This window comes from Dendrobium catenatum, unplaced genomic scaffold, assembly GCF_001605985.2.
Source record: "Dendrobium catenatum unplaced genomic scaffold, ASM160598v2 fragScaff_scaffold_1220, whole genome shotgun sequence".
Taxonomy (NCBI): Eukaryota; Viridiplantae; Streptophyta; class Magnoliopsida; order Asparagales; family Orchidaceae; genus Dendrobium; species Dendrobium catenatum.
Window position 1 is genome coordinate 5,822,629 of NW_021319682.1, and position 15,652 is coordinate 5,838,280.

The 15,652-nt window shown below is 35.6% G+C and overlaps 2 protein-coding genes across 2 annotated transcripts; both read right to left on the reverse strand.

Annotated features, from left to right (window-relative positions):
- Positions 1 to 522: 522 nt before the first annotated feature.
- Positions 523 to 891, reverse strand: LOC114580708. Its single transcript, XM_028699130.1, has 2 exons — positions 689 to 891; positions 523 to 637 (listed from the first exon to the last, which is right to left on the reverse strand). The coding sequence occupies exons 1-2, from the start codon at positions 889 to 891 to the stop codon at positions 523 to 525; spliced, it is 318 nt and encodes a 105-aa protein (XP_028554963.1).
- Positions 892 to 1,320: 429 nt separating this feature from the next.
- Positions 1,321 to 2,981, reverse strand: LOC110110783. Its single transcript, XM_020842406.1, has 3 exons — positions 2,658 to 2,981; positions 2,061 to 2,191; positions 1,321 to 1,642 (listed from the first exon to the last, which is right to left on the reverse strand). Exons 1-3 carry the CDS (start codon positions 2,979 to 2,981, stop codon positions 1,321 to 1,323), a joined length of 777 nt encoding a protein of 258 aa, XP_020698065.1.
- Positions 2,982 to 15,652: the final 12,671 nt, after the last annotated feature.

The window sequence follows — 15,652 nt, forward strand, 5'->3', positions numbered from 1 at the left end:
ATGAACTCGGTCATCCAGACGATGCTCTTCGTTCGTCTCGGGACGATCTCCTCTGGACACAGATTGTACCGACGATATCTGACTTTCGTCCATGGACGATGTTCTCGGGTAAAAATTTTTGTTCTATTTGTCCAGATGAACCTACACTTTACTTAGTTCGTCCAGACAGTTCGTACAGACTAACCATACAGATTTTCAACATTTTCTTCAGTTCGGACAGACGGTTTGTCCGTACTAACAGCACAAAAAAATTTCTTTTTTTCCAAAAACATAAGTTGAAAGTTTATGGGTTTCACAATCTACCCAACTTAAGAAAAATGTTGTCCTTGAAATTCCCAAAGAAAAACTAAGTCAGAGCAGGCTTGGATACAACTGTCTCATATCCGATTCCTTTTCCCAAGTAGCCTCTCTTGTCGTTCTATGCTTCCACTGAACCTTAACCATAGGAATATGTTTACTTCTAAGCTTCTTTACATCAAATGCCAAAATCTTTTCAGGTTCATCTCTGTATTGTAGATTCTCCTAAACCTTAATATCATCAGTAGAAAGTTTCTTTCCAGAATCAGATATCCATTTTCTCAAAGAGGATACATGAAACACATTGTGTATATCAGACATCTGATCAGGCAATAACAACCTGTAAGCAGAATTATCAACCCTTTCAATGATCTCAAAAGGTCCGACATACCTTGGGTTGAGTTTGCTCACTCTTCCAAATATACTAACACCTTTCATAGGACTGATTTTGACATACACAAAGTCTCCAATCTGAAATTCAACCAGTCTGTGTTTCTGATTATAATACTTTTGCTGTCTATTTTGTGCAGATTTCAACCTTTCTTTAATTAGATTGATCTTCATTACAGTATCATCTACAAAAGCTGAACCCATCACTTGTCTATCTCTCAATTCTATCAAAGTCAAAGGAGTTCTACACTTTCTGCCATACAGAGCTTCGTACGGTACCATACCAATACTTGATTGATAACTGTTATTATATAAAAATTCTATCAGTGGGATATGATCTTCCTAACTGCCTCCAAAATCCATAACACATAATCTCAAAAGATCTTCTAGTAACTAAATAGTCCTCTCAAACTGTCCATCAGTCTGTGGATAAAAAGCCGTACTGAAATGCAACTTCATACACAAACCTTGTTAAATAACTCTCCAAAGACTGGAAGTAAATCGGCCATCCCGATCAGATACAATCACTTTCGGCATGTCGTGTAATCTAATAATTTCTTTAACATAAATCTGAGCTAACTTATTCACCGGATTCGTCTGTTTGATCGGAAGAAAATGAGCAGACTTTGTCAATCAATCAACAATCACCCAAATCGCATCATATCCTTGCCTTGATCTAGGGAATCCCATAGCAAAATCCATTGTTATCACTTCCCACTTCCACTCAGGGATAGGTAATAACTGGAGAAGACCTCCCGATAGCTGATGTTCTACCTTCACTAACTGGCAGGCATTGTATTTCAAAACAAATTTAGCTATATCCTTTTTCATTCCAAGCCACCAAATTAAGCTTTTCATATCTCCGTACATCTTACCACTTCCTGGATGAATAGTATAGCCTGAATAATGAAATTTGTGTAGAATCTCTTTCCTCATATCTACAGGAATCCACAGCCTATTCTTATAAAAAATAATACCATAATGAAAAATTCATAATTCAGGTTTCTTACCAGATTTGATCTGATCAATTAACTTCAAATATTCTGTATCTGACTTCTGGCTTCATGAATCTTTTCTTCCAAAGAGGGCTGAAAATCATCTTAGTTATTATTCCAGAATCAGTAGGAGATAATGCCTCCAATTGTAATCTTTTCATATCTTGTATCAGATACTCATCAGAAATGAGCTATAAACATGATAATCTAGAAGAGTTCCTGCTCAGAGCAACTGCCACCACATTAATCTTACCAGGCATATACTGAATAGTCAAATCATAATCCTTGATCAACTCAAGTCATCTTCTTTGCCTCAAATTTAGATCCTTTTGAGTGAATATATACTTCAGACTCTTATGATCCATGAAGATCTCACACCTAACACCATACAAGTAATGACGCCAAATCTTCAAAGCAAATATAACAGCAGCCAATTCTAAATCATACGTCGGGTAGTTCTTTTCATGTGATTTCAACTGTCTTGAAGCATAAGCTATTATCCGACCATACTGTAATAGAACACAACTCAAACCTTTCAAAGAAGCATCACTGAATACTTGAAATCCTTCCGTACCAAAGAGAAGTGCTAACACTGGAGCATAAGTCAAATAATCCTTCAATTTTTTAAAACTAGCTTCACACTCTAGTGTCCAAATAAAAGCTACTAACTTCTGAGTCAGTCTCGTCAAAGGTGCAGATATATGAGAAATTCCCTTCACAATTTTTTTATAATAACCAGCCATTCCCAAGAAATTATGTATCTTAAACACTGTAGTAGGCCTTGGCCAATTAACAACTACTTGAATTTTCTGGGGATCGACAGAAATACCTTCACATTACTACATGTCCTAGAAAAGAAATGTTTTTCAACTTGAGTTCACACTTGGAGAATTTTGCATACAACTGGTGTCATCTCAGAGCCTCCAACATAATTCTCAAATGTCTGGCATGCTCTTTTTTAGAAGCAGAATATACCAAAATATCATCTATGAAGACGATCACAAATGAATCAAGATAATCTTTGAATACTCTATTCATTAGGTCTATAAAAATAGCTAGTGCGTTGGTTACCCCAAATGGCATAACCAAAAACTCGTAGTGCCCGTACCGAGCATTGAAAGCTATTTTCATCACATCTGCTTCTCTTACCTTCACCTGATAGTAACCAGATCTTAAATCAATCTTTGAGAATATAGAAGATCCAGTAAGCTGATCAAACATATCATCAATCCTTGGTAATGGATACTTATTCTTGATTGTGACTTTATTCAATTCTCTGTAATCAACACACATACGCATTGTATTGTCCCTCTTCCTCATAAATAAAATATGTGCACCCTAGGGTGAGACACTCGGATGAACAAATCCTCTATCCACCAACTCCTGAAACAAGACTTTCAACTCCGTAAGTTCTTTTGGTGTCATCCTGTACAGAGCTTTAGATATTAGAGCTGTACCCGAAAATACATCAATACAAAACTCAACATCTCTGTCCAGAGGTAAACCAACTAACTCCTCAGGAAAACATCTAAAAAATCTTGTACGACTGGGATATCAAAAATAGAACCCATATCTATATTCATATCCCAAATTGATGCCAAAAACACCATACAACCTTTCTTCCACAGTCTTCTTACTTCCAACATAGAAATCAAATAGGATAAAACACCTCTTAATCCTTGAAATACCCATCTTTCACCATCTATAAACAATATAACTTGCTTTTTCAGATAATCAATCTGAGTCTCATACAAACTCAGCCAATTCATACCCAAAATAACATCATATGAAGAAATCAGCAGCAAAATCAAACAGGACTTCCACTTCTTTCCAGAAATTTCAATCTCACATAAACAAAACTTTCGGGCTATTAAATTATTTTCAGCCGGCAAAATAATAGAAAGCGAAACAGGTAACGTAACGAAAGCCAGTTGCAAAGCATCAAAATAGTGCTAAAAAATAAATGAATAACAAGCTCCAGAATCAAACAAAACATGACAGGGATGTTCAGAAATATAAATCATGCCTGTCACCACATCCGGAGCATCTCAAGCCTCTTGCTAATTCAAAATGTAAACACGTGGCTGAGCTAGAGCTGGAGCTATATAACTATTAGGCTTCCTTTTAAAAGTTTGTTAGGGATGTTAGGCCCTATAAACTAGTCCTGAGGCTAACCAAGAGGGGGGTGAATTGGTATTTTTAAAAATTCGTTAAAACCAAGAACAAATATCACAAATCATAATCACCACGGAAAAATAAGTGTATAAAATTAAAGTGCGGAAGCAGTAAAAAGAACACAAAGGTTTATAGTGGTTCGATCAACTTGACCTACGTACACTCTCCATAGGCTCCCTCTGAGTATTGCACTACCAACGTGACTCTCCTTTAACCTCCACAGCTAGGCGGAGAAGCCCTTACAAAACACCTCCTTTTTGCCACACCCGGCAAGGCAGAGAACCCAACTTCATTTGCTTCCTACTGAAGCAAGCAGAGAACCTCAATCTATTGCTGAAGCTTACCTCTCCCAATGCTTCCAAGGACAAGAGAATCTAGGGAAGAAGAAGTGGAACAATGCTTGGAGTAACCCTTATGAACTCCCTCACAAGATCTTCTCTCTCTCTCTCCCTCTCTCTCCTTTAGGTTTTCTCAGGTCAAGATAGCAGCCAAAGATCTTCAAAAATGTTGGAAATAGCTCTTAAATAAAAGAGCTTCAAATGAGCTTAATAATTGAAAGTTTCTAACTTTATCGTCCAGGCTAATAATAATATCATCCTGTACGATTAGTTCAAAACATAGACGATCGGCCAGAACATCGCAATAAAGATGATCTGGACAATTGAAAATTGGCTTGATCGTCCAAGCCGATCTCACAATCGTTCTGGACGATTAGTTCAAATCAGAGGAAAATCATCCAGAGCATCGCCCTGAATTCGAGCTGGCTGATAGTTATCATACAAGAGTAACTAAGGGTTTTAGAATAGTTCGTCCTGGCCGATCCTGCGATCGTCCAAGATGATGTGATTGTATGAATCATCCTTAATTACTTCCTTGATTCATGGATCAATTTAGACATAATTGTGTAATATCATCCAGGCCGATCTCATAATCGTCCCGGCCGATTTCCAAAAAAACAGAATACCTAAATATATTATAGAGGCTATTTCTTTCTGTATTGAGTATATCGTCCTGGACGATACAAGTATCATCTAGGCCGATAAGTTAATTACGATAAACTTAAATAATAAATTCTGATTAGAACTTCTGTTTTGAACTCGATCATCCAAGACGATGTAAATATCGTCCTGGACGATGTGAGTAAAAACATAAATTCTAAATCTCTCAAGTGTGCGTGTATAGTGTTACTTAACATCAGTCACTTCAAACATTTAAAAATCACTAAAGAAATGAAAAAAAAAGAAAATTACAGACTGACTCAACCCAAATCTACCCAGTCTTGAGCTGATTCTGATTTCTGTCCGATCTTTGAGTCCTGAAAAGTCAGTAGAGAAAAGGCAGTCATATTGTTTGCTATCATCAAAATCATAATCCATGAAACCAAATCTGCAATAATTCCCACCTTTTTGATGATGGAAAACACTCCGACGATTATTTCAAAAATAGTAGTGTAAAATAAAAATTCAAAATAAAAGTTCAAACATACAACCCTACTAACATGCAACCCTACTACTCCCCCTTTTAACATCTCAAAAAGGAGGAGGAAAGCAAGAAACAAAGTAAAAAAAAATTATTTTTTTATAACCAAGGCATGAACAAGATGAAGTATTCCATGTGATTGATTTTAAAAATTTATGAGCTAATGAATCAACATTAAAAAATCCACAAAATAGTATAATATCTGATCATGGTTACCCTTAGCTTGGACTTTCTTTTAGGGTAGAATCGTCTTGGAAATCAAGGATCTAATCTCAAAAATTCAATTGGGTATGAAAAAAAATCCATTCATCACTTGATTTCAGAAAAAAAAAAATCTTATAGAATAATGTACCACAGTAAATTTGTCACAATCGCAAAATTCTCGAAATCAAGCCTTAGATACATGAAATCTTCTAAGTTTTAAAAGATTTTAAAGGAGAAGAGAGCTTGCTATTGGGGGGATCATTTTATACCTCTTGTCAATTGATTGATTCTTTGTGCATTTTTTGCTTTTTGATTTTTTTTTTCAATTTGGCGTCATTGCGCATCTTTTGTTGGCATCATTGGCCAAAAATTTTATTTATTTTCACAAGCTCTATTCTCTTTTACAATCTCTTAAAAAATCCTTTGTTGTGAGTATATCTTCTAGATATTAGAGAATAGGAGCTCTCTCTCTAACATAGAGAAGAATTATTCACAAAACAGAATCAATAACCAATGACAAGAGTAACGATAAATTTTGATGTGATAAAAAGACTTTAATCATTATAAATACAAGATAGATTTTCTTTAGAAAGGTTAGAAAAGATATTAATTTCATACATAATCGAATTGAGATAGATTTTTTATTAGAAAAGAAAAGTGTGCCACTAAAATAGGTTAGACAAAGAGAGACAATCAACAGTATATTTTTACCATCTAATAAATTAAGAGATGTAATACATTGACTACAAACTTTCAAAAGGCAAGGACAAGGCATACGATATCATTTCATCGATGATTTTGAAAAACAAGTTCAAGAAAAAATAAAGTAAAACAAACCAAACAAAAACTAAAAATAAGGCAAAGAGAAGAAAAGAAAGCAAAGAGCAAACCAAAAAGTAAATAAAAGAAATAAATCAAAAGCAAAAGAAATTGAGTAAAAGATCAAGTTCATGCATTTATGTTAATCACACTCAATCTGGTCTTTAAAGAGCTGAAAGTGTCGAAGGCCAATGGTTTAGTAAAGATGCCAGCCATTTGATTTTCAGTTGTCACATGGTGTAAATGAATGTCTCCCTTGGTCACATGATCACTAAAAAGTGATGCCTAATGTCAATGTGCTTAGTCCTTAAATGTTGGATAGGATTTTTAGAGATGCATATGGCACTAGTGTTGTCATAAAAGATTGAGATGGTGCTTACAAATAATCCTAAATCCAATACTTATTATTTTAACCAAAGGACTTAGACCACACAACTTCCAAGAGCAATGTACTCTGCTTCAGCAGTGGAAAGTGCAACGGAGTTTCGCTTTCGACTAGACCATGAAACCAAAGATTATCCTATGAATTGACAAGTTCTTGAAGTGCTTTTTCAATCCACCTTGCATCCTGCAAAATGAGAGTCAGAAAATCCAATAATCTCAAAGTAAGTGTTGTGCCTCGGATACCAAATCCCTAAGCTTTGAGTCCCCAAAAGGTATCTTAAAACTCTCTTAACAGCAGTCAGGTGGGATTCCTTGGGGTCAGCTTGAAACCTAGAACAAAGGCAAACACTAAATATAATATCAGGATAGCTAGCAGTCAGGTAAAGTAAGGATCCACTCATGCCTCTGTACTTCTTCTGATTAACAGACTTACCACTTGGGTCTTTATCCAACGGAACACTAGAAGTCATGGGAGAATTAATTGGCTTAGCTTTATCCATCTCATACTTCTTAAAAATGTCCTTAATGTATTTTGTTTGATTTAGAAAGGTTCCATCATCCAATTTTTATGCTAAACCCCAAAAAGTAGGACAACTCTCCCTTCAAACTCATCTCAAACTCTCTACTCATTATTTTTGAGAACTCGTCAAAATATTTTTTATTAGAAGATCCAAAAAGTATATCATCCACAAAAATCTAAATAATGAGCAAATCATCTCCAACTTTCTTAAGAAAAAGGGTGGTGTCTACGCTCCCCTTAAAAAACTCCCTTTCTAGTAAAAATGTGCTAAGCCTCTCATACCAAGCTCTTGGTGCCTGCTTTAACCCATACAAAGCCTTTTTTAATTTAAGAACAAGATTTGGACATTGGGAGCTCTCAAAACCCATGGGTTGTTCTACAAACACATCCTCTTTTATTTCCACATTTAGAAAGGCACTCTTAACATCCATTTGAAAAAGCTTAAATCCTTTATAACAGGCAAAGGCTAATAGCACTCTAATGGCTTCCAATCTAGCTATAGCTGAGAAGTTGTGGCTAATCCCCTTGTCCTCACAAAAATCTCCAAATCTTTCATTCTCAAACTCTCCCCCATGGTCACTATGGATGGTCAAGATCTCACAACCTAGCTTTTTCTGAATCCAAGTAGAAAATGTTCTAAACTCCTCAAAATACTCATGTTTATGTGAAAGAAATCTAGTCCAAGTGAACCTCGAGTAGTCATCAACAATCACCAAATCATAGACTTTTCTCCCAAGCTGGCAGTGCTAATGGGTCCAAACAAATCCATGTGAAGGACTTCTAAAGGTCTAGAGGTGCTAATGACCTTAGTGGGGTGAAAAGTGGAGTGGACTTACTTTCCTAGTTGGTAGGCATCACAAAGGTGGTCTTTTGAAAACTTGAGTTTGGGTACACCTCTAACTAGGTCTTTTTTGGTCACTTTCCTAAGAATTTTCATACTTGCATGACATAGTCTCCCATGCCATAACCATGAATCATCAACAACAGTTTGTAAGTAAAATGATGCAGCACATTCAATGTTATTTAAATCAAGCATGTACACGTTGTTGATCCTTTTTCCCTGCAAAATAGTATTGTTACTTAAACTCATAATGCATGATTTTGCAAAGAATTGCACGATGAAGCCTTTATCACAGAGTTGACTGATGCTGAGCAGGTTGTGCTTTAATCCATCTACAAGCAAAATATTTTCAATCAAAAGATTCTTGGAATTACCAATTATACCTGAGCCTACCACCTTCCTGGTGGTATTGTCTTTAAGAGTAACCTTGCCTCCAATCATGGACTCCAGCATTACAAATTAATTGGCATCACCAGTCATATGTCGAGAGCATCTGCTATCCAGGTACCACATACTCTCACGAGGGCTTTTGTGAGAACCCACCTACAAAATTATCAAATATCAGATATAGGAACTCAAATAGGTTTGGGTCCCTTCTTATGAAAAGTAAGATGCAATGCATGTGTGATATGATGTAAATCATGCACCTTTGGTCTCCACACCCAATCTGTACTATGGTGAACAGAGCAAGTGTGTGAGATGTATCTTAGCAAGCCACATGAAAAATATCTAACACCTGGAAAAGGATTCCTTAAATGGCTTGAGTTATAATGCCTCTTCCTAGGTTTTGGCTTTTGATCAAGTGTTGGTGTCATCCTAGTTTCCTTAAATGTATCCAATTCAGTTTGAATTCTCAAGTTAGAACTTTTTAAAGTATCATTATCAATCCTCAAATTTTTCTCCATCTCTTTTGAATTCTTAAAATTAGATTCAAGTGATGTGTGTGTGACTTTTAGTGACTCATGCTCTTCAATTAATTCACAATGCTTTATGTTTAACTCATCAAATTCATAGAGTAGAGTCATGTGATTTGAATCAATGTTAGAATGATCTTTGAGAATAACTTCATTCACTTTTTATAAATTCAAAAATTCCAATTTCAAGCTAGGATGTGTTTTCTTAAGTTTCCTATATGATGCATGAATTTTTTCAGAAACTTCAAGAAGTTGATCGTAGGAAAGTTAACATATCTATTCTTGATCAAGATTATCGTTTGCCATTAAGCACAAGTTTGTTGCCTCATCTTCTGGGTCGGTCTCTTATGAATCCGATGCATAATCCGCCCAAAATGCCTTTTGGAGTCTCTTTTTGTCTTTTCTAAACTTGGATTTCTCCTCACTCTTTTCCTTGCTTGTGTGCGTCTTAAGTGTAGGGCAATCTGCTTTCACGTGTCCTGGCTTCCTGCATTCATAACAAACCACATCAGATAATCCTTTAGGATATTTATTATACTAACCTTTTCTCCAATTTTGATGATGCTTGTGCTTCTTCCTTAGAAAGCTTTTGAATTGCCTTGTGATTAAGGCAAAGTCATCGCTTTCAAACCCGGTAGAGTCAGAGTCCGATTTGTGCGCCTTCAGTGCCACTGTTTTCTCTTTCTTTTTCTCACCTGCATCAAGATTTTTTTGATTCACCCCTTGCTCGTTAGCAATGAGTGAGCCAAGTATGTTATCAATCGAATAAGTATTTAAATCCTTAGATTCAGTGATTGCAGTGATTTTAGCATCAAAAGACAAAGGCAAGCATCTTAAATCTTGTTCACTTTTTCAAAGTTTGAAAGTTATTTTCCTGAGGCATGCAAAGAAGTTACAATTTGAGTGAACCGTGTATACATATCAGAAATTTATTCAGAAGGTTTTATATGAAAAAGTTCGTAGTCATGCAAGGGAATATTCAAACGAGATTGTTTTACTTCATTAGTTCCTTCATAAGTAATACATAACCTATCCCAAATCTCTTTTCCAGTAGAGCAAGTAGAAACACGCATGTAATCCTCAAACTTTAAAGCACAGAAAAAATAGTTCAAACACTTCTCATTCACTTGAGTTAAATCTCTTTCATCGGTAGTCCATTCAGTAAAAGAAACTTTAGTTTTAATTCCGTTAATTTCACGAGAAGGTGGAGAATATCCTTCTTTAATAAGCATCCACATGCGATAGTCAGTTGATTGCAAAAGACATGCGAGTTTTCCAAAAATCAAAAGGAAGGTTGTCAAACAAGGGAGGCCGTGTAATAGAATATTCTTCAGTTGTATTATGATTCCCAAAGTTAGCCATGGATCAAAATTCAAAAAGTTTTCAAACTTTATTTTATAATTCCCGCTCTGATACCACTTGAAAGTTCGTTAGGGATGTTAGGCCTTATGAATTAGTTCCGAGGCTAACCGAGAGGGGGATGAATTGGAATTTTTAAAAATTCTTTAAAACCAAGAACAAATATCACAAACCAAAATCACCACGGAAAAATAAGTGCGGAAAATTAAAGTGCGGAAGCAGTAAAAATAATACAAAGGTTTATAGTGGTTCGGTCAACTTGACCTACGTCTACTCCCCGGAGGTTCCCTCCGAGTATTGCACTACCAACGTGACTCTCCTTTATCCCCCATAGCTAGGCGGAGAAGCCTTTTCAAAACACATCCTTTTTACCACACCCGGCAAGGCAGAGAACCCAACTCATTTTGCTTCCTCCTGAAGCAGGAAGAGAACCTCGATCGATTATTGAAGCTTACCTCTCCCAACCCTTCCAAGCATAAGTGAATCTGGGGAAGAAGAACTGGAACAATGCTTGGAGCAACCCTTGTGAACTCCCTCACAAGATCCTCTCTCTCTCCTTTAGGTTTTCTCAGGTCAAGACATCAGCCAAAGATCTTCAAAAATGTTGGACAAGAGCTCTTAAATAGAAGAGCTTCAAAGGAGCTCAATAATTGCAAGTTGCCAACATTATCGTCCATGACAATAATAATATCGTCCGGTATAATTTGTTCAAAACACATACGATTGGCCAGAACATAGCCCTAAAGATGATCTGGATGGTTGAAAAATGCTTGATCGTCCTGGCCGATCTCACAATCATCCAAGACGATTAGTTCAAATCATAGGAAAATCATCCAGAGTATCGCCATGAATTCGAGCTGGCCGATAGTTATCGTCCAGAAGTAATTAAGGGTTTTTGAATAGATCGTCATGGCCGATCCTGCGATCGTCTGGGACGATGTGATCGTATCAATCATCCTTAATTACTTCCTTGATTCTTGGATCAATTTATGTAAAATTGTGTAATAACGTCCAGGCCGATCTCACGATCGTCCCGGCCAATTTCCAAAAAAACAGAATACCTAAATTAATTATGGTGGCTATTTCTTTCTGTATTGAGAATATAATCCTGGCCGATATAAGTATCGTCCAGGCCGATAAGTTAATTACAGCTGCCTTAATTAAGAAATCCTGATCAGAACTTCTGTTTTGAACTCGATCGTCCAGGACGATGTAAATATCATCCGGGACGATGTGAGTAAAAATACAAACTCTAAATCTCTCAAGTGTGTGTGTGTAGGGTTACTTAGCATCAATCACTTTAAACATTTATAATTGACTCAAGAAAGGAAAAAAAAAAGAAAATTACAGACTAACTCAACCCTAATCTACCCAGTCTTGGGCTAATTCCAATTTCCGTCCGATCTTTGAGTCCTAAAAAGCCAGTAGAGAAAAGGCAGTCGTATTGTTTTCTATCATCAAAACCATAATTCATGAAACCAAATCTGCAACACCTTTGATTTCCACTAGGTGGTCACCTTGCAACAGAACATGAACCACCAGTTCTACTAGATGATCCTTCAGAAACAGTACATGGAGGAGCTGTCCTTGGCCTTCCTGCAGGTCTAACAAAGCTCTCTGATCTGGACTCAGATCGTCGATCAAATCTGGCTTGTAGACACTCTGCAATCTGATGTCCTTACTGACCACATCTAAAACACTGACCAGTCATCCTATAATATTGGACAAAATGTTACCGTCCATAATTTTCCACACAGCTGCCCCATTGACTAAACCAGAACTGGCCATACTGCCACTTCCAAAAACTATATCAGATACTGACTGTCCACTCCTTTTGGAGTCTCAAGATACAAATATGTTCTTCTTTCCAAAAAACAATTACTGTTAGATGCATCTCCATTGAATCTCTTTGTACTAGCAGTCCACCGCTACTGAGTAGCCATCATATCAGTCTCTAGTAGTCGAGCTCTCTCCACAAGTTTAGAGAAATAAAAAATATGAAATGGTACTAGGGGTTGCGTCAGACTATCTCGTAGTACCCTCAAAAATCTATAATATTTCTCTGCAGAAGTACTAACCAATTGAGGAGCATATCTTGCCAGAGCAGTAATCTCTGTCTCGTACTGCATAACTATCTTCCTCCCCGGAACCAACCTTAGAAAAGTCTCCTATATTTGATGTTTTGCATAAGGGGGTACAAAATAAGATCTGAATACTTCAGAAAATTCTTCCATGTAATCAAAGAGTTAAGTTAACATTGGAATTTCTCCTCTTGCTGGCCCATCCAGTAGCGCTTTGCATCACCATCCAACAGAAAAACTAATAATGGTACCTTTCTTTCAGGAGGACATTGCATACCATCAAATGTCTTTTCCAACCTTCTTAACCAGTCCTCAGCTGCTCTAGGCTCAACAGTGCCCTCAAATCTTGGAGGCTTCAATCTTAGAAATATTTTTAGATGTCTATCTACATCTTTAGATCTTATAGTAGAAACTCTATTCTGCGTCTTGCTCATCATCTGAGCAACCAATGTAGCAAACTGTGAAACAGTATCTGAACTAACTACTAGGACGGAACTATTCACAGTAGCTGCATGACTAGCACTCTGCCCATCAGTCATATCTAGGTCTGGCAAATCCATAATCACATAGAATTCATAACTATGCACATAAAATGAAAATAATAAATACCCAAATAAACTAAAACTATCCCACCAAACTTACAGATCAACTCCTATAGCTCTATTTTACAATTCAAATTCCAAAACTACTGCTCTGATACCACTTTAATTGTCACGACCCAACCCGACCGGAATGAATCCCATCACGTTGAGTCACGATGGATGAATCTACGATCTAACTTTGGAATTTGTTTTCATATTTTCTTCTAATAATCAAACATACAGAAAAATTACATAGCTACTAAAAACATTCAAATATACAAAAATGCTCAGCCAACATTTTCTTGTTTCTTTAATCAAAATAATCATGTATATTATAGTGCATGGCTATAACATAAAGTATAGAATAAAAAAGAAGAATATCCATGACCATACAAAAATTAAAAGTATAAAAATACTTAATCTCAGATCAGATACTAAATGGCTAGTCCAAAGCCTCCTTCCCTTTCCCAGAACCTGAAAACCATGAAGATAACCACAGTGAGCTAACAGTTCAGCAAGACTACACTAGCCGATCAAAATCTCCATAAACTCTCATATCAAAATACCCACAAAAAAAAAACTTTAAAAATAGATTTTTCAAATAACCCTACAGAATTCAGACAATCGTATAGAAATCATTTAATCAAACAGAATGCATATATTCGTATAGAACAGATAAGCAAACAGACTTCAGATATTCCCACGAAACAGATCAGATGGAAATCAAATAACATATATAGAAGAACTGAATCAAATTTGTATCACAAAATCGTATAAATCAAAAATTACATTTTTTTCAAACCCATATCAGATCATATATTAGACCACATATCCCTAACTCATATAGAATCTCAAATAATTCTAACCCCTTATGCCTCCCTTCCCTCACAAAGATAGAATCTCAAAAGATTTTGGCCACTTATGCCTCCCTTTGTGCTTACACCACTAGAATATATCAGATATATAGAATTATCAGATCAAAATTCATTTTCATATTTCCGGACCCAGACAGAATCTCAAAGGATTATGGCCCGTTATCACTCCCTTCTGATATCATTCAAATCATATCAAACATCAAATCATATCAAACATCAAATCATCATATCATAACAAATACGGAGTAATTGAGCACATATCAAAATTTCACATTTTCGTATAGTGACTTACGATAGAAAGCCAATAAATAAAAAATGCACAATTCCAGAAAATCACCAAATTATTAGAGATCGTGTAAAACATCATTTCAAAGCTTTTATTGTACTGAAACAATATTTTTCAACATCTAGATAATTTTCTATTCGTTAAAAACTCCATAGAATTCAAAATACCAGATAAAAAACTTCTAGAAAATACTCAAAACATGTAAAATTACAATCTCTACAACATACCAAAAGTTACGCGGTAAAAGTTTTATTGGTGCAAAGTTATACCCATTTGTCATTAATAGAAACAAATTTTTAAAAAGAAAATCCGTCAAAAATCATATTTCTAAAAATTGAGAAAGGTATAATGTGCCTTACCTCAAGTCGATCAACTTTCTCAACTACGGCGACAGACGAAAATGGACTGAAGACGCCCAAAATGCGGATTTCTTCCTTTTTTCCTCATTTTTCTCTCTCCTACTTTTCTTTCTCTTCAAAAATATCTCAAATCATCTATTTAATGAACTCGATCATCCAGACGATGCTCTTCGTTCATCCCGGGATGATCTCCTCTGGACATACATCGTAATAACGATATCTGGCTTTCATCCCTGGACGATGTTCTCGAGCAAAAATTTTTGTTCTGTTCGTCCAGATGAACATGCACTTTACTCAGTTCGTCCAGACAGTTCGTGCAGACTAACCATACAGATTTTTAACATTTTTTTCAATTCGTACAAATGGTTCGTCCGTACTAACAGCACAAAAAAAAATTTTCTTTTTTTTTTTTCAAAATCATAACTTGAAAGTTTATGGGTTTCACAATATGTATCTCCAATTGCTAGGAAATGGATCTTGAACTTCTTCTCTATCTTATAATTTGACATTTTTGACTCTATGGGCTATATCTTCTTTATTTCATCAATCACTCAATCTTTATAAGCCTTATCATATTAATCAAAAGTGACATGGATGGATTCCTCAACAACTAAAGTTCTTTTTATTAAATATTCTACAAACCTTACCAATTAAGAAATATCCTAAAAATACTACTTCATCTTCCTATAAATCTATTTTTCCTAAATAAGATTTTTATTATTTAAAATAAAGCACTTACATCCAAATACATGTAGAGGAAACAGATTAGGTTTTTTAACATTAAGTAATTCATAAGGTATCTTATTCAACTTTGATCTTATGTTTATCTTATTTAGAACATTGTAGACAATATTCACTACCCTTACTTAGATGTGTTTGGGAAGACTTTACTCACTAAGCATCACCTTAAAAGCCTCTACTAATGTCTTATTTTTTCTTTCTACTATATTACTATGTTGTGGAGTTATAAATGTTTAAAAGTTACGTTCTATCCCATATTCTTCATAAAAGAATTCATATGTTTAATTCAAAAATCACCTTTGTAATCACTATGGGTTGTAATAAATTAAACAACATATTTTTCTTTGAATCT